We start from the raw sequence: 22608 nt of genomic DNA, 5'->3' as shown, positions 1-22608 counted from the left end.
CCAAAAATGGTATAAATCACAGCCAGACCCGCTGGAGCTACGATGCAGAGCGACACACTCCAGTGTAACACAAGCAGGGACGACCTTCACTCCTCTTTCATCCAGAACATTCACAGTGAGTCTTTCATGAAGTCGTTTCCCTCAAATGTGTCTTTTACATGAAGATTTTATGTGCGTAGCACATCAGACGGAACCGACCGGCAGCGTCGCCATCTTGTTTGTTCGACAACATCGAGATAACTCAGAATTTCACGAGAAGTTGAATGGGAGTCTATGGAGCCGACCTCTAGTGGCACTCGGTGGTATTGCAGCTTCTGCATCGGTCTCATTTTTCAGAGCTGGAAGCTACGAACACTTTTATTATCCAGTCTGTCTTTAGATCGTTATATTACAATCCATTGGTAATTATAAACATGTATTAACAGAGATAAACACAGGGATTGCAGCGTGATTATAACACGTGCACAGTGACTGTTTAACTGTCATCACCCACAGAAAACTTCCCTTTGCTGCTGGCGGCTGCAGCCGGGCACTAAACAGTTGATTATCAGCTGTGTTACAAAGAATGTCGCCGCAATTAATATGCAACTGTAAATATCACACATTATTGATAGCCGGTGAACCCGCTTCCTGTTTGTTATCAGAGCCAGAGCGGGCAAATTGATATGCGGCACGTATTTCTTTTTATATCTCCTAATTACTGTGGAAAGAAACGTCACTCTGTTGAGCCTTGATTATCCTTGTGGTACAGAATGAGACAGCCGTGTGTTACCACAGTTGTTAATATTACTTTCAACACAGAAGGAAGCTTAAGATAAAAAATTAAAAAAAAAAAAAATCCCCCAATAGAGTAGAATAAAGTCTGCAGAAGTGTTTGTCTAAGGACCGGCCTGTGGCTTTATTTAGCACTGACACATCTCTACTGCTCGAGGACCTCGGAGAGAGCCGGATCCTCGGAGGCTTCAGTAATTCTACGATGGACTCGATATGGTCTCCCCGTGTGAAATCCCTCCTCGTGTCCCGAGCTCGCGGCAGCAGCAGAGCTGAGGTGCAGCACTGGCCTTTTGTTCCCTGCACATTGGAGCCGAGCACCACGGTCTCCTTTACACAAACATCTGCCTCTGTCTTGATGGCTTACAGCCTCTTTCTGGTGTCTCTGCGGAGAGAGAGGCCAAAGAAGCAGGCGGCACAGTAATGTCCTACTTTAACATGACATGTTTTATGTGTGTTTTTCTTGCTCCAGTTGGACCAAATCTTTCTTTTAGAAGTGTTTTTAAAAAGTTTTTTTTTTTATAAGGATACCCGTTTCCTTCAGAGCAGCAGTTTCATGTTCTTTATAAATAACAGGCTGAGACATTTGCAAAAAAAAAAAAGAAAACGACAAGCATATGAAACTTTGTCAGGGATAGAAATGGTTTCCATCGTTGTCGCAGGTGTTTCCACAGTCCATCAACCTAATCTACCCGACGACAGTCATTCAGTGTCCAACGTCAAACTGTGTGTCTACACAGAGAGCGCAGCGTGAGCAGAAACAGCTGCTCAGTGTGTGTTTGTCTGCACAGAAGGTGTTCAGACGCAGTGTAAAGCGGAGGTCTGCTGCTCCTCAGAGCTCAAAACACAATGGCTGCAGTTAGGAGCGTAAAATGGAGAAAAATACGCTGGAAGCCTAAAAATGCGCTTCGGTTTGTGTCGACACATGCAGTGACACATGAGTGTTGTAGACAGCAAACAGAAGCCTAATGTTCCAGCCACAGACTGTATATAAAAGTGGGCGGAGCTTCCAGCAATACCCCCCCCCGAGTAAATACCACCAAAAGCCTCCGGCTCCATAGACTAATTAGGAAATAAGCTTCAAAAAGACCTTTTTTTTGGGGGGGGGGGGGTGTTTGATTGACAGGCCTGTAGTGCAGTCAGGTTACAGCTATCGGTGGGCGGGACGTTGTATCATCAGGTTTCTAATCAGATCAGTCAGATCATCTGCTCAGCTCGTCCAAATATGGTCACTTCCTGCTCCAAACGCTCCGAACTAACAAGATGGTGACGGACAGAATCTGAACTGGAGGCTTCACAACGTTCACAAACATACGGGTGTCGTCACTGTTGGTTGCCGCTTGGATCTAAGCCAGAGGTCCACAACCTGCCGTTTCTGAGTAGCTCGCTGAAGGTTTGAACAATATGTACAACTGCTGTACAGTCTATGATCCGGTCTCATGATCTCGCCATGAAGTTAAACGGGGCTGCTTCAGGAGGAAGATAATGGCCTTCTTTTGTTACACGTCTGGCATCACTTAAAAACAGTTCTGCACTTGTGTTCATTTGGCATCAAAAAGTAAAATGAAGGGCGAGTGAGTCCCTGCAAGCTTCAGTCAGCAGTGGCCTGCTAACCCTCATTACACTGTGGGTGGCAGCCATGTGGGACCACTCAATACGTCTGCCGCAGAGTGATTGCCTGTCCATTTCTGAGCAGCCGATTCCTCTTCCAGCGTCTCTAACTTCAGGTCAGCTGAGACGCCGGCGGTGCCCTCGCTGACATTCACGGTCATGATGCGGACACAGCTCCCTGACTTAGGTGCCATGCTTCCCACGAGACCTTTGGCGACTCACTGTGACATGAAATCCGGCTCAACATGCAGAGATAACTGCATGCCAATCATAATTATATTGGCAGAAATGCATTAGGTGGAACCCTGTGGTTGTGAAAACCGGCTGCTGGGTGTCCCCGCTGGCTGTTAGATTACTTTTTTGTTGGATCCACTGACCTGCCTCCTCTACTCGGGCTTTAGTTTGTGATTTCCTACATTTCCCAGAAATTTGCCGCCCCCCCGCGCGAGCTCTGTTGATGGAGTGGTATCTCTCTTTCTCTCCAACAATAGATTTATCTGTAAGAACCGCCGAATGTTGGTGGAAAAACAGGAAATGCGAGAAAGCTTTTTTTCAAGTCGGAGTTACTCCAGTAACATATTCTGATGATTGTTATTCATGGCTTTTAAATTGATTTTTTTTTTTTAGTGATAAGTAAACTATCTTAAGTTGTTAAGATAGTTTACTTATCACAGGGAAGAAATCCCATCAGATTTTCTACAATACAATAAATCCAGAAGACAATGCCATCAAAATCAGTACAAACAAGCAAAAAAATGTTAAAACAAAAATATATTGAATGTACTTTAGTAATAATACAATAATACAACTAAATTTGAACATACTTTATGTGCTGTGATGTAGTTTAACCCTTTGAACCATGCACTATTTTCAGGGTATTTTCATTACCTTCATTTTTAAGCTCATATCTTGGTCATTATAGGGGCTAAACATTCATACTATATCTTGTTTGTTTCAGGACAGTCTAAGCTATCCAAATCTTTCATTATTTAATTTGATAATACTTTTTATATTAGCCTGCATATCAAGGGAAAAAATGTCTTATGCAATTTTTATGTTTTTACATGTGTAAGATATTGGCAGTAGAGATATCTTTTTATAATTGTGTAGATGGGATTTCTAGAATCGGGACTTTGGGAATCCTTCAATAAAGAGTAGCAGGTGTGGAGATGAGTGCAGAGCATCATGCAGAGTGTAACGATGATTAAATTTGATGCAACTTGAAAGTCGATTTTCTCTGCAACGCTTCGTCACAGAGGAAGGACTGACATTGTTGGAAAGCTCAATTTGCAGTTTCATAGGATATCATGTATCTCTGATAAATACTCGCTGCGCAATTCAACCGAGAAGAAGGGCTGGGGATTTGGAGATAATTTGCGTCCATCCGGTTCTCAGGGTTAAATATGAGAATCTAAAATCTGTCTTTGTTTCTCAGATATTGTACAGTGAGCAGATTCCCTCCTGCCCTTCTTTACTAGTTTCATCTCTCTTGTGGTGCAGTAATACCTCCACCTCCACCTGACAACACACCTTCACATTAACAAGATGTGTTGGGCTCCAGATTGGTGTTTTACCATGATGCCGAGCGCTATAATCTCACCGGCGCTCTCTTTGCGCTTATTGTGTTGCTGTTGACCTTAATCGAATCAGCTATAGTTGACTGGCTCCGATTCTGAAACGGACGAGGACTTAAAGTGGGAACAATATCACACATTAGTATCTGGCATGCTGCAAGGATGTGTTGTTTGGGAGAATTGGAGGCGGAGGCACATCTAAATTCATAAAAACTCTGAAGTCACTCCGGCAGATGGTGTTTACGTAATTTAAGACCCTGACAAATGGAATGAATATTTGTTTCTCTTCCCTCCGTGTGCCTTTGTTGCTGTCCTGTTTATAGTGTAGGTTAAACGAATTCGTTGCTCGCACCGTTTATGCTCGTTCGTCAATTAAAAGTGAAGCTAGCCTGCCTCCCGATTGTTTTATTTTCACATTTATTATCTATTTTTTTCATTCCTGGATTAAGTACAGTCGTTCATTCAGTTCTGTCGTGAAGAAGGAAATGACTGGGCGTCGTGTGTTGATGGGAGAAAGAAGTGAGAGGGTGAATGTTGAATCTCTGCAAACACAGCTGGCTTGGGTTTCTCAAAAGGACCACCTTGGCCCTGAGAAAGACGAGAAACATCACACACCGCTGCCCCTGAGGAGTGTGCGCAGCATTTCCAAGGAAACTCGGTCTTTCTACGTCTACACGGACATAGAAAACGGCATGAAAAAAAAGCATCTGAAAAAGCAAAGCACATGGTGAAAGAGACTGAGGATGCTAAAGCAGAACAAATGCTGACTGAAAGGGGCTTTGGTATGACAGGTGTCTGTAAATGGAAAATAATTATATTTAGTTCTAGCAGGAGCTGGTTAGCAGTATACAGCCATTAAGGAGTTTATTTAGTAGAGAAAACAGAAATGTAGTCATTTCCTGATGTCACTTTATAAACCCTGCCAAGCACTTCAGAGTTTAAGAGCCATGTGTTGGGACTAACAGATTTTTTTTTGAAAGTTCTCTATTCTAACCCTTCAATAGGAAATTGCGAAAAAAAAAAAAAAAGTCTGATAGATTCATTTGGCAGCAGGTCTCTGATCTGTGGGTAAATGAAATCAACTGGCGGAGCGTATTATGGCCATATGAGTCTGCTGCCTTCAATCTATATACATAGTAATAATGGAATGCCCCTGATGGTTGAAAGCAGAGGACATCTGGCAGAAACTGTAAGTGGGTTGTTTCAACCTGAAAATATTGGCACTGCAGACGTGCGGTTGGCTTTATCAGGTGAAGCCCACACATCGTAGCGCAAGTCCTGCTCACCGGGGACTCAAAGAACTCGCCAACATACTGTAGAGTGAGCGGATTTTTTTTATATTTTCATTTCTTACTGCAGACTATCAATGACAGAAATTTTCCTTTTTAAAAATTTTTATTTTTTATTTTACCGTAAAAGTCTTTTTAGGTTGAGATTTTCTCAGAAACATACTTCTGAAATTATTATATATGTCATGAAAGATGAAGGTGGGCGTAAAGAGTCATGACTAGCAGCACATATATGATCAATAACATCAACAGACAAAGAATTTGATGGACTGTGACGTGATTAAAAGCTCACAAAGTAGACGATCAAGAATGAACTTCCATCTTTGATATCTATCTATCTTAAACTAGAGTTATCCAAAAGATTTAAAGGACAATTTAAGTTTATTATAATGTGGGTCTTATTCATGTAGTTTTGACACTCATTGAACATTATTAACATTAACATGAGTTGATCAAACAGGTTGTAAACCTGCAAACAGCCAGATGTAAACTTGTATTTGTGCATAAATCTAAAAGCAGCAGCTCACAAAACCTCTTGACCCACTAAATCTCTATAAAGATGATTTAACGAGCTCAGAGTACCATTACAATGCTGTTATTACTAATTGAAAAGATGGCCAAAACTACATGAACTCAGTAATTCTCCATCATTTGAATAATAACTATTTGTTTTGGGGCTATGATGAAGCATTTTTTACTTTCAATTTATTCATTTGTCCAGCAGCAGCAGAATATTAATGTGTGAAGAGCTCTTTTGCACATTCGCAGTGTTTTGTAGAATCTGAAACTGAATAATGATGGAAATTACAACTTGGAAATATATTTTGCCAAATGCAGAAATTACACACACACACACACACACACACGCACACGCACACACACACACACACACACACACACACACACACACACACACACACACACACACAAAATAAACTTTTGTTGAGCAGCGGCTGCCGCTATAAGAAACATCTCTCCCGAATTCATTCTGCAGCAAAGACAACTAGGAGTCCTGCAACAGGTGGTTCGACCCTTACGAAGCCCTGAACTCAGCATCAGCATGCTGCCCGTCTCAGACTCTTGTCAAAGGTTTTATGGATACTTTGGAATCTTTTAACCTCACTCAGGCAATACAACAACCCACACATTCAAAGGGTCACATCCTTGACCTCATCCTGTATAATGGTCTCAGCCCTGAAAACTTTAAAATGAAGGATATCTGTGTGTCTGATCACAAAGCAGTTTTATTCAATGTGGTTTTATCCCAACCGCCCACAAATCTCACTTCACCTGCCCGTTGCCGGGTTTTTAACTCCATGTCTGCTAGCAAATTCTCAGAGCGTTTTACTGCTGCTTATTAATAAGGTAAAGGAAATAAGACAACAAATTACCCCCCCAACCTGTGTTTTACATGCCAGGAGGGACATTCAAAGCTTTTTTAGTAACTTTGAACCTGTATCGCTGTCCTTCTTATCCCAAATCATATCTCATGAAATCAACCACATGCAGCCTTGATTTTATTCCCACTAAATTTCTCAAAGAGGTTATTGGCACTGTAGGGCCCAGTATTTTATTGATTAGATTATAAATAGCTCCTTAGCAAATGGCACCTACCCATCGATTTTTAAACATGCTATGGTCCAGCCTCTTTTAAAGAAACCCAAGCTTGATCCTTCTGCTTTCTCCAATTTTAGGCCAATTTCTAAACTTCCATTTTTGTCAAAAGTTTTAGAAAAAGTGCTTTCAACGCAACTCTTAGCTTTTATGAATCATAACAACATCTTTTAGAGCACTACATAACACAGAAGCTGCCCTCCTCAAGGTAACTAATGACCTCCTTTTAGCAGCAGACAGGGGGGAGAGTGCAGTTTAAATTCTTTTAGACCTAAGTACAGCTTTTGACACCGTAGATCACACCATCTTAAACGATCGCCTCAAAACCTGGGTTGGCATCAAGGACGCTGCACTTAGCTGGTTTTATTCTTACCTTTTAGAAAGAACCTACTCGGTCACCATAGGTAATTACTCGTCTTCCACGACACACATTACCTCTGGTAACCACAAGGTTCAATTTTAAGTCCAATTTTGTTTTCTGTCTCCATGCTTCCACTCGGCCAAATCCTCCAACGACACGGTGTATCTTTCCATTGCTATGCAGACGACACACAGATATACCTTCCGCTGAGACCTGCTGACCCAAACAGCCTGGATGCTGTCTTAGATTGTCTCTCTGTTGGAACTGTTAACTGTTGGATGGCTCAAAACTTTCTTCAGCTCAACAACTCAAAATCAGAAGTCATATTGTTCAGTTCCCCAAACAATAACACCAGTCTCATTGAGAGTGAACTTGGCCCTCCGTCTGCTTATTTAAAACCTGTTGCCAGAAACTTGGGAGTAATGTTTGACTCTCAGTTAAGCTTTGAAACACAGATAAAAAAAATGGTCCAGTCCTGCTTCCTTCAATTAAGAACCATCTCCAGAATCAAACCCATACTGTCACACTCTGACCTGGAAAAAGTAATTCATGCACTCATTTTCTCTCGACTCGACTACTGCAACTCCCTCCTTTCTGGCATAAACCAAAAATCTCTCTCCCGCCTCCAACCAATCCAGAATGCAGCAGCTCGGCTTCTTACTGGTTTTAACAGATGACATCACACTAGTCCAGTTCTGGCCTCTCTCTCTGGCTCCTGGTTGGTTTTAGAATTGATTTTAAGATTTTGTTGATCACTTTTAAGGCCCGCCTGGGTCTGGCCCCGAGCTACATTATTGAAATGTTAGCCCCATATGAGCCAACTCGCAGCCTTAGATCCTCCGGTGGGCTCTTCTGGCCGTTCCAAAGTCCAGACTTAAATCAAAGGGTCACCGTGCTTTTACCTTCAGGGCCCCTCGACTTTGGAACGACCTACCTGAGGAGACAAGGCTTGCAGAATCACTGACTTCTTTTAAATCACTTCTTAAAACCCATTTTTATAGAATTGCTTTTCAGTGATGTCGTCCTTTTATACAGTTCTTTTGTTCCCCTGTTTTTGTTTGTTTATTTTATTTATTTGTTTGTTTTCTATTCCATTTGCCCGTTTTGGTTATTTGTTTGGTTTTGTTGTATTCATTACCTTAATGGTTTGTTCTTTTTTGCCTCCTGTTTTCTTAAATGTTTACCGGTATTGACGATATGTCTGACTATGCTTTGCTTCTCTGTACAGCACTTTGTAAACTCTGTTTTTAAAGGTGCTATATAAATAAAGTTATTATTATTATTATCATCATGGAGTCAAAAACTGTGCATAAGTTTGACATGTGAGAACACATGCTGTTTTTCCAACCTAATTCTACTTGTCACATTAGATTAAGTCTTTTGCAATAAAATCCATGTTTGATTTGAACTGAAAAAAAGATGCATCTTTAAAGAGTTATGCGATCTCATTTTAAAGATTTACTCACTAATTCGCTCATTTTGCACGAGCAGTCTTTATAAAATATATTTCTTTATTGTTATCATTTACCTATAAAGTCAGTTTATTATTCTCAGCGGGAACATTGGAAATAAGTGTGATCATTTCGCGAATCGGCAGAGATCTCGGTGTGAATCAGTCAGATAGCAATAATCAGAGCGGGGCCTGTGCCGACTCCACACTCCTTGATCTGAGGCAAAAGAGCTATCAATCAGCCCGGCGCAGATAGGTATTCTCTTTTAATCCAATCAGATGGCATAATCAAGCACAATGCCTGTGATTTCTGCCAGCCTCGTGAGATTTGTTCCAATTGAGCGATCTGTCAGAGAGGCTTTGATTGCGTTTGGAGCTCGGGCTGATTTTCTGACTGGAGCCATAAAGTGATGTTTTCTATCTGCACCCTTTGGAGATTTAGACTCACAATAGCCCCGAGTTCTGTTGCTGAAAGAGCCAGATAAAAAAATGTGCTAATTTCAAAAGGGTCTAATTTTCGAGTGCTCGTGTTCAGCTATTGTTCAGCCACACCGCTGCTGCGCTTCCCACAAACCACCTCGTGCACGAAACAACGTAGAAACCGACTTCACCAGAGAGATGTGACGAAAATCAAAAAGCAAGTCCTGCGTCTGCAGCGACACTTGTAACGGTGAAGCCGCTGTCTTTGTTACATCATTTACAGCATAAATAACTAACCGTGTGTGCTGTGTTTTGTTGTCTGCATCTGATATCACACTGCATTTTCCAACTGTAATGAGTGTATGTGAAGAAGGAGCAGCTTAATGGGAAAATGGTTGCGCAACATTGTTTGCGTGCACCTGGCCCTCTTTCGAAAGCCTGAACGTTTTTCTTTTTTTTTCTTCCTGGTGGATGAACAGCGAACGCCGACCACCTGGCTGCACCGGCAACCAAACAACATGACACAACCCTGGCCCGCTATTTGTCCTCTCGATTCTAGCACCCACGCGCACACACACACACACACACACACACACACACACACACACACACACACACACACACACACACACACACACACACACACACACACACACACACACACACACACACACACACACACCGTCTAAAAAGTAGAAAACCGCGTAGGGGGGCACATCCCTTCGTGCCTCGGAGCGCTGTAATTACTCATAATTCATGACTAGGGGTAGATGAGGTTGTCTAAATTCCACCAAAATCTATTTCTATCTCTCATGTCTCCGTGTTAACCATTATTTCGGAGAGCTCTTTGCACATTTTATTTTAAAACATGGATCATAATGGGTGACGTTAATGCCAGAGACTGCAAGCATGCAATTGATGTACTGAATATAAGTGTTAAAAGCTGAAAGGAAGTCGTAAAAAACGGCACATAAACCAACAATCAGATGCACTTCAGGAAATCAGAGGACAACAGGAGTCACAGTGGGAGCATAGTTATGAAATTTGGGTCTTAATATTTGATTTTTGCAGACAGAAAGATTTGCATATAAATGGAGCAATAGTCAAACTCATAAAGTCCATAAACAATAATGCGATTCGCATTCATCTTCTCATCTTGCTCTCAGAAGGATAGCAGATGAGTGCACTTTAATTTAAAAAATAAACTATTCTTGAGTATGAAATCTCCTTCTTGACCTTGGGATCAGTATTTGTGACAAAATAATCTCAACACAACATCCATTTCTTGTTTTTCCTGAACCCTCTGCATCTCTTTTCTTCATCAGTCAACAGAATCTTTGGGTTAACTAACCAAACTTCTGCTTTGGCCACAGTTCAGGTATTATTGATATCATTTCTGATTAAAGATGTCTACTTTACTTGTGGATACCAGCTGCAGCTTCAGACTTTCATTTCTACCTGTTAGTGTTGAGAATTTACTGTAAATGACAGAAACTGGGTGACCTTATAACACATGGGCAAAAAAATAAAAAATGAAGATGGAAATATGTGGAAGGATTCAGTGCACTGGGAGTCAGGGAGCGCACACACACACACACACACACACACACACACACACACACACACACACACACACACACACACACACACACACACACACACACACACACACGCACACGCACAGATAAAGAGGTTGCGTGAGGGAGATACCATACCTTGATTGGCTTCGGGGTAGGAGATGGTGGTGGTGATGATGGTGGTGGTGGTGGTGGCTGTGGTGGGTATAGGGGTGGTGGTGGGAGCATCTGAATGAGAGGACAGACACACAACAAACACAAAAGGGGGAGTTGGGGGAGGTGGGGGGGGAAACAAATGAGTATAAAAAAAAAGGCATGAAGATAAAGTAAAAACCAGCACGAAGCGACCGCCGATGTACGACCGACAGCTCACCGCGCGAGTGTGTGTGTGTGTGTGTGTGTGTGTGTGTGTGTGTGTGTGTGTGTGTGTGTGTGTGTGTGTGTGTGTGTGTGTGTGTGTGTGTGTGTGTCCCCGCTGCAGACTGCGTGATGAATTAGCTGCATGGCGGTGCATTAAACACTGCTGCAGCACATCATGTCGTCGCCGGCTGAGATGATCAAAGATCTCGTTGTAGGAGCTCTTCTCTTTTTCTGTCTCTTCTCAGGCATTAACACCGTGACATGAAATAATGACATCGCGTGCGAGTACATGGTTGTTAGCAGCGATTAAATGTCTAATGAGTAACAAGTGCTGCTTGTTGTACGTACGCTGTCATTGTTATGCAGCGAGCTGTCTTGACAAACAAAATGTGCCGTTGCATTCTTAATTTCTCAGAGGAGACGAGTACACAGTTGTCTAGCTGAGAAAAATAAAGAATCCAAAATAAAAGCTCAAAGTTTGATGTATAAATTCAAAAGTAATGATATAATAAATGAGAGCGCACAAAAACAGAAGGAGGGGATTAATACACAAACACACGCACATAAAAATAAATGAGCGGGATCAAACGGGGTTGTCGAGCACACAGATTTTGACCATTTTTCCTCCCACAGCTTTCCCCTTTTTACTTCATTAGCTGGGTTGGACTCCCCGCGCTGACAATGACCAGGGGGAGCTATCAAAGTGACATTCTCCTGGTTGGAGTGGCCGAGCTGCACTGAGACGCAGCCGCTGGCAGCGCTGCTCGCTCAGAGACCTCCCATGCAGCTCCGATTGCCTGGAAATGAACTGAAAAACCTGTTGGGGTTATTAAAAGGTGATGGGAAAAAAAAAAAAAAGGTAATTTGTGGCTGTTGATAAGGAGAGAGGGTAGACGTACACTTAAATGAAATCAGAGTGTGATGAGAAGGTGAAAGGACGAGGAGACGGGAGGAGAGACGGGAGTCAAGGAGACGGAGGAAGTGTCGGTTTTAGACCTGCAGGAGGACGCACACCTTCAAACGTGCTCAAGCGTTTTCATTTCAGTTTCATCCAGAAATGCAAAATGTTATATTTTCATAACAAAAATGATCAGAGCTCGCCGACGAATTCTACAGTTTCAAGTGTTTTCGCATGACAGACAGCGTTTTCTATGGGACTCGGCAAATGTTTAATGATTCACAAAAAATAAATACTTCACAGCGTGTCACATGGAATTCAATTTGTTTATTGTCATATTAAATAAATTTAAAAAAAAAAGGAATTCTGCTGAATGTAAAAAAAACAGCGGGTGGGACTTTACAGGCTGCTCTGGCACATTAAAAATAAATAAATACAAAATACGATAAATTTTGATGTAATTATCAATAAAAGCCTTCTGAAAGACAGAAACAATAATGACTTAATCCGCCTAACAAGCGTTTCCTGTGTCGCCAAAGCCTACAGTCCTCTGCGCCAAGGAAAACTTTAAATTCATTATTGAGCCACATGTTCCTTCATTACAATAAAAGACTCCAATTTTTGGGGGGATTCAGTTCTTCATAAATCATCAAACTGCGAGAAATGTCTCAAACAAACACACAACTCATTCCCCTTTAAGAACGGTCTGTGCTGACAGATGGACGAATACGTTGCTAATTTAGTTCTCTACATACTAATTTGTTGACGATAGTAAAACCACTGATTAACACCCGACACACTGCAGATGACAACATTCAAGGAAGCAAACGGAAGAAGAGACGGTTTTCTATAAATATCATCTACGTCTTCAGTTTCATGTGCTTCATGTAACGTTTCAGAAAAGTCTTGATTCAATGAGTCACAGTTAGAGAGCGAGTGAATAGTGTGTTACATGTAGTACGCCAAAAGAACCAGGATGTTCTACTACATCTGGTTTTATTCTGCAGTCTGCAGGTCAGCGTGCTACTCTGGATGTTTCTGAACCACAATCCTCTGCAGCGGGAGATACGTCGCATCGACTGAGCCGCAGAGAGAGTCGGTGGTGCTGAAGCTCCGCCCACAACAGGAAGAAGAAGAAGAAGAAGAAGAAGAAGAAGAAGAAGAAGAAGAAGAAGAAGCATTTTTCTTTTTGGTTCAAATGTCGCGCTACAGTTCGCGACCAAGAAGGTCAAAGTTCAGACATCATTTTTATGATGGAGTAGTATGTCCCGGTTGTACACACACTACATGCAACAGTACATACTTTATAAGGGTACGCAGGTTCAGAACGGAGGGTTTATGTCGCCCTAAAAAGCTGCATTACAAGGAGTGCCACCATTATTTCTTTCCATGATGAAATCAGACTTGTTGTTCTATTAGTGAATGTTCACCTGCAAACCTTCATGATTGGAGCGAAGTTATTTTTAACTACGAAATCAGCCCAAATTGGAAATGTCCCAAAGTTGCATTACAAAGATAATAAAAAAAAGAAGAAGTCCCGCTGCCGTTGGTAATGTCTTCCCTCCGGTCACAGAGGTCGGCTGTCACTAGAAGTCGTCTTCCCTGAAGGCCGCTTACATTCACACGCGTTGGTTGAGAGGAGTCATCTTCTTCATGCACTTGAAGAAAAGTGAATGAACTCTTCACAACTCTGCCTGGAGCAGTTTTAAAAATGCAAATGTTGGCCTTCAGGTAATCGAGATCAGTATTGATGCTCCGCTGATGTACGCTGTGTTTTTTAATCTATCGACAATCCCGCTCTTTAAAAGACAAGCTTGACAAAACAAAAACAGACCGACGCGCCGACTAAAAGGCGAGCAGAAAGCAGAAGCGATCCGTCGGGAAGCCGGCCGGCAGACGAAGCTTGATGAGTTTCACACATGCTTGAGAGACAACCGACTCCAGCTCGGGGGTGGCGCCCTCTAATTGGTTTTATCCCGTCATGAACCGCGAGAGTCCAGCAGATGTTTGGGATCATCAGTGTCAACAACTCATTAAAAACTTAGCATTACAAAACAGATTCAAAGACCGACTCGGCGAGAGCGTCTGAACGTGCGCTGCGGTTTTCTCCCATTTTATTGGCGGCTAGCTGCTGCAGCAGCGTTTCAAAGAACACTGGAGCTCATTGACTTTCAAATGTGACAGGCAGAATGTGTTTTTCCTCCCGCTGAGTCACCGGGCCTTGTTTACTGATGAGGCTCATGAATCAGTGTTTTCTGGTCCGAGCGAACGGAGCAGGACGACGGGGGAAGCGCAGAGACGCAACGCTGACAGGAATCATTCCCGCTAAAGCCGGCGAGTTAAAGGGACTCCACGTGAGCGCCAGATGAGAGAGAACCGCACGATTTCTTTACACAGTGTCCAGAAATCACACCAAACGGTGTGAAAATACATATGTATATATGTACATCGCTACAGCACGGAGTGACTGATGATTTTAAAAAGCTCACAGCTTATCAGAAATAACCTTTTAAACCCGTAAAACAACAGCAATTTATTTGAAGATGTTCTACATGGTGACCAGTTAATTTGAATCAGATGAAAACTGGTGGTTAAAGGAGCAGTGCGGACAATTCAGGGCCATCTAGGGGCGGAAATGAAATATAATATCACCTGAAACTAGGAATCCTTGTTTTCTTTACGTCAAAATGAGCAGTTCCTCTTCCACGGAGCCCGATATGCTTTACTGTAATGTCTCTGGACCAGAGGCGAAAATCCCAAACTCTTTGTTGACTTCCTGATTTCCTCCTTATTCCTTCCAGCGCGGGTAAGCAGGCTATGTTGTTAAATGATTTCTTCTTTTCTTTTTGGGCCAGTTTGTCTTTATTATTCTCTAATTTGTTGCGCTGTAGCCTGCAGACGTAGTTTAAGTTTTAAGTATTGAAAAAACATTCCTCCTCATAATTAAGTCACATTTATATTTCACATGCAGCCTGTCGGCAGTAAGAGAACACACTTCTTCTCCTACTTCAAAGATCGGAGGGGTAGACGTGCAGGTATTGACGTGATATAAACAGAGACTGAATATAAAAGTGGATGAAGCTTCCGGGTCTGAGAAATGGGGCCTCTGATGCAGTACCGCCGACAGCCACTAGAGGTTGTCTGTGGCTCCATAGACTCCTATTTAACTTAAGAAGTCAACTTTTTCCCACTTGTCACTACGGTGTCATTCACTAAAGTCGCTCCTTGTTATTAGTTGTCTGGCGGTGCCTCTGAAGATAATTTAGTCGTTGTGTACGTTAGCTGTCAGAAACAATCCATCCATCCTCACAGGATAAGAAAAGACTTTCATGATGCTGTGATTTTGATGCTGTGACTGAAGATCCGTCACCGTTCCGGATGTTCTGCCCGGAAACGGATGCAAGCGCCGCTAATGCAAGTGCTGAACCTCAGCTAGACGCTGCCTCGTGAGATGCTGTGATCTATTGAGGATGCGTCTTTCCTGCTTTTGTTTCTTTTGCTTCTCCTTTCTGATCTGATACGCTGCCTGACTGATTTGCTGTCTTGTCATATGATTTCTTTTCTTTCTGAAAGTTCCTCCGCGCCCTCTTCAGGAGCCGTCCCCGGCCCGAACCAGTAAAGTGACCAAAAATATTGGCTTATTGTGCATCTTTCAAGTGTTACTTTCCACAGAGACTTTTCTAAAATAGCTAAGTAGCAAAAAAGATCACAAAATCCAAAGAATTTCAGCGTTCTTAACAGGTTTCTTGTTCAGGTTCAAATCAGTTTTTTGCTCTTCTGGTTTCCTTCAAAGTAAGTCGTCTTACACTCACTTACTGGACATCTCAGAACTTTTATCGCCATTTGAGGTCCGAATTAAAAATAACATCTAAAGATAAAAGGTGACGATTCTCTCACCCGAAATGACGGTGTAACTTTCTCTGCTATCTCATAAGTGATGCAAAGATACACATGACAGGACACACGTCAGAGGAATATCTAAAATACTGCTTAATAATCCGTGTGATGTGCTAATGGCTTAATAACACACCAACATCATTCAAAACATAAACTCCCTGCAAATTTGTTTTGGATTTGATGAATGACTTTTCCGCCTCAGAACATTTTACAACCGCAATTTCACTTCCGCTCAAGTGCAATTTGAGCAAACTAAGAGCGCGTGCAGCCTGAATGGGGATGTTTCTGGACACTCTGGGAGACGCGACTCGAAGAGATAACGGTGATTTGTGAGAATTTTTTTTTAAATTAAATCACGTCCGCTTTAATGGCGAAAAAAGCGTAAAGTAAGGAGGAAGAGCAACATGGTCACTGAACACGCTGCTCGTATGCAATAAAAACCCGGAGCTGGTGAAGGAGCGGGGAGGAAGAGAACTCAGTTATTGGGTAAGCAGCTGCCTGTAAACAACTTAAAACCCCTCGGCGTTCGATCTCACTCAACTGTGAAAGGAAAACCATGATGGTTGTGTTTTCTTCGCCTGTGAAGTGAGAGAGGCGGCGAGTCGGGAGCAGACTGCACTCCGTTCGCTGCTAACGTTGTTAGTGTCAGCCGGTGTCGCCGTGCTCTCCATCACTTAGGGTCACAATACTCAGGAATCAAATGCATTAGAGGAGACGCTGGCTGCGGCTTCATTTGTTTTGGCTGTCAAGCAGGGGGAGTGTTGGTGGCGGGCGTTACCGTGGAGACTCTAAATTACAGACCTCTAATGTTCAGTTTAAGCCCCCGTGTTGATACAGCGGCTGGTAATTAAAAAAATAAAAAATAAAATAAATCTTAACGCTGTTTTTTTTATCCTCATGACAGCTTCGGGTCTCTAAAATATGAAAACACTTTCCTAGTTTTTTGGTCATTTTTGTCCTGGTGACTGATGGCCGGGTTCAGGATTCATTATTATGGCAGTCTACCTCTACATACTGTACATGCTGCATTTTATCTATGCAGCTTTGCAATATAGCCTGCAGGTATGGTGGTTGAACTTGTATTGTATTATTATTTATTTAATATTTTTCCCGGGGTGTGAAACACTTTCATTCAATGTAAATGTGCTTTTACACGTGAAAATCAGTTTATTTGGCTTGGAGAAATAACTGATTTATTATTTATTTATTTTTGCCCATATTGACTTATTACAAAAGAGAGTTTTACTATTAACACAAGTGAGGAAATTTAATTCTGGAACTTGAAACTTTTCTGTTTCTTATGTTCATTTATGCTTTTTTTTGCATCACAAGGATCTTACAAATTAATTAATGATTAATAGCATTATTAGGCAAGACTTCAAAATGACATCATATACTATTAATTGTAACAAGCAAATAGAAATGGGAGAGAAAAAGATTGAATTATATACGTTATCATGAAATCATGGGTTTGGTCCATTATCCAGGGCATTATGTGCGTGTCGAGTATCAATTCATGAGCTTGTTCAGCCGGTTTGGTGGAGCTCAGCTATGTCAATAATTGTTACAGTGCTGCGTTTCATTTTGTCAGAGTGAAAAAAGGTTGGAAACTTCTGCGCTCGAGTCTGATTGGAAACTAAACGTAATGCTGCCTCTCAGGCGGTTCAGAGTTTAACTCACGAGCTACAGCCCGAAGTAAACCGAACTAAATGCACCGGAGCGCAATTTAACCAAACTCAACACATTAACAGGGAAAGCATCCTCAGCCCGGCTCGCCTGCCCGGTCTAATACGTTCCAGCGGGAGGTTTCCGTGTGCACAGCTGCCCTCCTCACAGCTCCTGCCTACGTAAACGCTTCAACTGCAGAGGTACTTTCACGGCGGCGTCCGTGCAGCAGCAGCAGCAGGTGGTGTGTTTGTACGTGCGGGGAGGTCTGGAACATAATGTGAAAGTCGGCTTCAGACAGCTCAGCCACAACATCCCGTCTTCCCATTAGCAAGGCGAATGTTCGGCACGATTTGCCGCTGAATTACAGCAGACATTAGTAGTGTGGGGCCCACGGACACATCAAAGTCATCAAAAGACCGGCTCTAAAAGGATGGAGGCCTTCTGTGGTTTTAATGGCGGCTGTGTTTTCTTTTTTGTGTGTGTGTGTGTGTGTGTGTGTGTGTGTGTGTGTGTGTGTGTGTGTGTGTGTGTGTGTGTGTGTGTGTGTGTGTGCGCGCGAGGCTTTTAGTTGCCCACGTGTTGCATTACCGTGTTTATCTTTGTGTTTTCTCTCACCAGGGGGAGGTGTGGGTGGATGAGAGAGGGGCAACTTGCAGCCATCACCACGGGGTTTTGTTGTTTACGACTGGGGAGAGAAAATGCCTGCAACAAATACCACAAAAATGTCTACCTCTACTCCAACTCTGTGGATCGTACGACTGTGAGCAACAACATGGCTTAAAGTGAAATAGTTGCGCTTATTGATGTTTTCACGTGTGCTGTAATTGATTACAAACACATCCGCATGCAAAAATAAATCATATCTCGCTCAACTCTTAATCCTAAACTCCCATAACGTATAAATTATATTTCATAGGATTACACTTCTTGTATATTCAGTCCCGGGAAAAACAACTGGTGTGTTTTTCATGGCTTTATCCAGTATCCGCCCACAGACAGAACCTTGCTGCCAGTGTCCAACCACAAAACTGCAGCTAAAACAGAAATCCATCATTGCTGTCCAAAAGCTTGTTTTTCATAACAGAAGTTTGAAACTGCTGACAGGGCAAGTCCAACTAAAAGAATTCATTTTTTGCCTCTTTGTCATGAAACTTTAAATCATGAAGATGTAATATTACTGTAAATAGACTAGAAATGCTTTCTGTGTACATCAGCGCACAGAAGCAGAACGATGAAAATCAGCGAGAGGGATCGTTTTATATTTGGCTCTTGTTGCCGCATGAGCAACTTTTTTTGGAGCCATTTTGGAGCGCCGGTATCCCACTCTCATAATAAATCCATGATCTGTTCGCAGCGCAGCCAAACTCGCTAACTGTGGGCTGAGAGGATTCATTGTTCCATTGTTTAGTGGAGAACACTAAAAGATGACGCTCCGCAACGTCCTCCAACACAGGAGAACGTTGTCTTTTGTATTTTGTATTGCATCTATTCAACTAATGCATGGCTTCCTGTGCCCACACTATAACATGTATAAAAAGACACATTTCTGAAGAAAAAATTGGCAATACGAATTTCAGAAAATGTGGTTTAATATATTGACAGACTTTGGGTAAATTAATGATCCATTTATGTTTGATGTTAGTGATGTGATGTATCTGATACCGGAGCGAGAACAGAGTATGTTTGTTCTGCATCTACTGCGGATTAAAATGGGGTTACATTAGAATTAGTTTTAGAGGAAACATGCATTGCATCCCATTTTCCTGAGCTCCTGTAGGACGCTCGCCTGCAGCTGGTTTGGTATGATATCTTTGGAGAGTGGTTGTCAGTGTGGGCCGGTAGCAGCAGGAAGGTTTGGACAGGATGCAGACAGCCTCTCCTTCAAACCCCCAGCGTGAACAAATTACTGAAGTTCAATTGCAGTTGTCAACCAACCGAAGCACTTTAGTGGCTCAGTGAACCAGCAAAATGTCTCTGTGGAAACTTTTTCAAAACTGCCCATGCAGAGAGAGCAACGGTTTACAATTAACAAAAGATCAGAAGGAGATTAGGCATCAAATAACCGATATTTATCGATAAAAAAAAGACATAACCTCGTGCAGCCATTTCTGCTGACGTGCATCTGTAGATGAAATGTCCCTTTCTTACAGTTTATATTACATCAGATTAGATTAGATTTGACTGTTTTACCAATTGGAAAACACTAGAAAACGTCTTCCATCCAAAGAAGAGACTGACGGCACTACTGGCATGGACCAACAGCTGGAATGGAGCAGGTGGCTGTTTCCTGATCTGCGACAGTACCTCTGTTGTTTTATTGCTCTCATCATTAGCACAGCAACTAGCTCTGCTGTAAATAACATCCATTCAGCTGGTGTCCATCAAGCACTGAGCTCACCACACACACACACACACACACACACACACACACACACACACACACACACACACACACACACACACACACACACACACACACACACACACACACACAAAAGAGGCCTGCCTTTTCAGACTGCTAATTCCCTCTGACAATAGCAGCCAAATCATTTCTCTGCGGGCTCAGGGTCTACCAAAAGTGATAGCGAAGTAATTTTGGTCGAGGAAAATGAGCACATTACAGCGTAATGCCCTGCTCAGGGGAGAAAATGTTATTGGTATCAACAGTATAAAAGCATGTTGAGATAAAGCTTATAAGGATGAGAGAAGGTGGAGAAAGAGGGGAGGATGTTAGATCAACACGGTGGAAACCGGTTAGAGGATTACCACATGTTTGTGGAGCAAAGTTCCCATTGGTCAACACAACACACACACACACACACACACACACACACACACACACACACACACACACACACACACACACACACACACACACACACACACACACACACACACACACACACACACGGAAACACACACACACACACACACTATTTATCCCCAGCTGGGATTCAGCTAAAATAAAAAAATGCATTATACGCTTTCTACATTGCATCGCTTGCCTGAATCGTGGGGGTCATATCTTGAACAGTTTATGAAACCATTTGATGCATATTTGTAATTTGGGGGTATATAAATCAAACTGACTGGCATCAGGATGTAATAAACTTACCGTGTGGCCGCTGGACCGACACATTAAAAAATGAAATCCAGTGACCCAACGGAGCTGATGTAGTCAGGTTTACTTTTACAACGAACTGCATACTGTATAGATTTTCAGGAAAGTAATTTTTAATTTTTTTTTGCTCCCAGACTCCCAACTATTTTCGCCTTCTGAAAACAGCAGTAATTTTAAACCTGGCGAGGCTTCGACCGCTGAGAGCCACAAGTTTTAGATTATTAAGCTCACAGCCATAACAAGAATTAAAAAAATGATGAGGTCATAACATCCAAACTGCCCGATTGAAGACAGTTTTGATGTTTTGATGTGCCAAAAAAGTGCGAGATATTTTATAAATCATTTTCGTATTTTTGAATTTCATTTTGCTATTTAGTGTGCTGTGTGTAAATACAGAATATAAACTTCTCTACAGGTTATTAAAAATACTAATCGAAGCACACATGACTTGATGTTCGTGTCCCAAGGAGCTGTTTTTGTGCTGCTGCGATTGAATATAATCCAGTTTGGTTAACAGTAATAAGGACTTTGAAGGTTTATCAAAGACCAAAACAATTCGCCTGCATCTTTTTTTCCCCACTGTGCTAATGCCGGTCTGAACGCAGCCTCGGGACCACGACGATCTGGATCACGGTGCAGTCCAGTGAACAAAGTGGACCGAGTGGAACCACAAGCTTTCGGTATGAACGTTGCATCTGGAAACAGAGAGGGACTAAAAATATAAAAACAGGGCCCTCATTTTACAGTCCGTCTGCATAAAGGTGTTCAGTATGCTGCAGGTGAGCAGCCGTGCTAACAGCTCACCGCTCTTATAAATCACTCTTATTTTGCTGTTTGTGTTCAGTCTCAAAAGTCAAAAAGCCACAAAGGTCGACGGGTCGGAGATGTTTGAATGTTGAAATATCTCGAAGCGACTCCATATGTTACTCTGGTAGAAAACAGGTATGGAGGTTCATTTGGAAAGCGACCGTGTGTGAGTGGCAGACGAGCGTACCATAGACGTAGAGGATGTAGTCGTCGAAGGACTCCCCCACCGAGTTGGCCGCCACGCAACGGTAGGTCCCGTTGTACGACTTGTTGAGGTTTTCGATGTACAGGTCGCCGCCGGTGATGACGGCGTGGGAGGGAACATCGTCATCCACCTTCAACCAGTTCACTCGCTGTGGCCTGAAATCAAGAGCACAAGAGCACCAGTGAGATCTCAGGGATCAGAACGAGGAGAGGATGTGACAAGATGATTCTGTACGAGCAGTCGGCGTCACATAAACCAAACCGTTAATTTAAGCTTTGTCGTATATTTGTAGGCATCACCTGTTTCTCTTTAGTACTCCACATGTCGCTCTCTTTTCTAGTCTTGCGAGCCTGAATCTTGGTAACCACGCTCTCATCAAGTATTCCTGCTTTTTTTTTTTAACTGCTCCATTAATCAATAAGATACATTTCCAGGCAATCTAATAGTGATGTGTTTTCAGAGTGGCACTCGAGCAAAGGTCATGCAATGAACAAAAAAGACAGACAATCTTTGGGAAGCGTTAAATTGTTCTCTAAATTTCAAGACAATCATATTGTAATAAGTAGAAATCACAGCCTCCGTGCTTCATGAGATTTCAAAGGGCGTCCAAAAACGTCCATCAATCCATTATCTTTAAATATCTCTCCAATCCCACCACAATCTCTCAGTGCAGTCAGTATAACAGCAAACTTCCAGCACACCAGTCTTCATTTCTTTTTCTTTTTTTCCTAATGTGAATCCATTTTTTTTCTTTCTTTCTTTTTTTTTTTTTTTTTTTACAAATGACAGCTTGTTTGTGATGCCCAGAGCCTGAGTCGTAACACTTGGAGATCTGGGATTTCAGGCTCAGGGATGAAAAAAAAAAGAAACCTTTTTCCACGTAAGAAAGGACCAAAGCCTCATTATCTTTGTCAGTGTCATGTTTGCTTGTTTATTGAAGTTTGAGTTTATCTTTTTAGGCTAATGCGATGCTTTTTTAGCATAC

The 22608-nt window shown here is 42.2% G+C and overlaps 1 protein-coding gene across 4 annotated transcripts in view; it reads right to left on the bottom strand.

Moving 5' to 3' along the window:
* cadm1a (cell adhesion molecule 1a) overlaps nucleotides 1-22608 on the bottom strand; it is a 332738-nt gene that overhangs the window by 24365 nt on the left and 285765 nt on the right. For 2 of the 4 annotated variants that reach the window (XM_069709756.1, XM_069709757.1), the window contains exons 8-9: nucleotides 21606-21778; nucleotides 10806-10895 (exon numbers count right to left, since the gene is read on the bottom strand). In XM_069709756.1, the coding sequence (XP_069565857.1) occupies nucleotides 10806-10895; nucleotides 21606-21778 (263 nt within the window). The remainder of the gene's footprint in view (nucleotides 1-10805; nucleotides 10896-21605; nucleotides 21779-22608) is intronic. The other 2 variants (XM_069709758.1, XM_069709759.1) reach the window with 1 other exon arrangement.

Source organism: Brachyistius frenatus, unplaced genomic scaffold (assembly GCF_029030835.1).
Source record: "Brachyistius frenatus isolate BFR_SWC_R1_liver_20210118 unplaced genomic scaffold, ASM2903083v1 Contig_84, whole genome shotgun sequence".
In the NCBI taxonomy this organism is placed as follows: domain Eukaryota; kingdom Metazoa; phylum Chordata; class Actinopteri; family Embiotocidae; genus Brachyistius; species Brachyistius frenatus.
The sequence above is the reverse complement of the archived record's forward strand: the minus strand, read 5'-3'. Positions and strand labels throughout refer to the sequence as shown.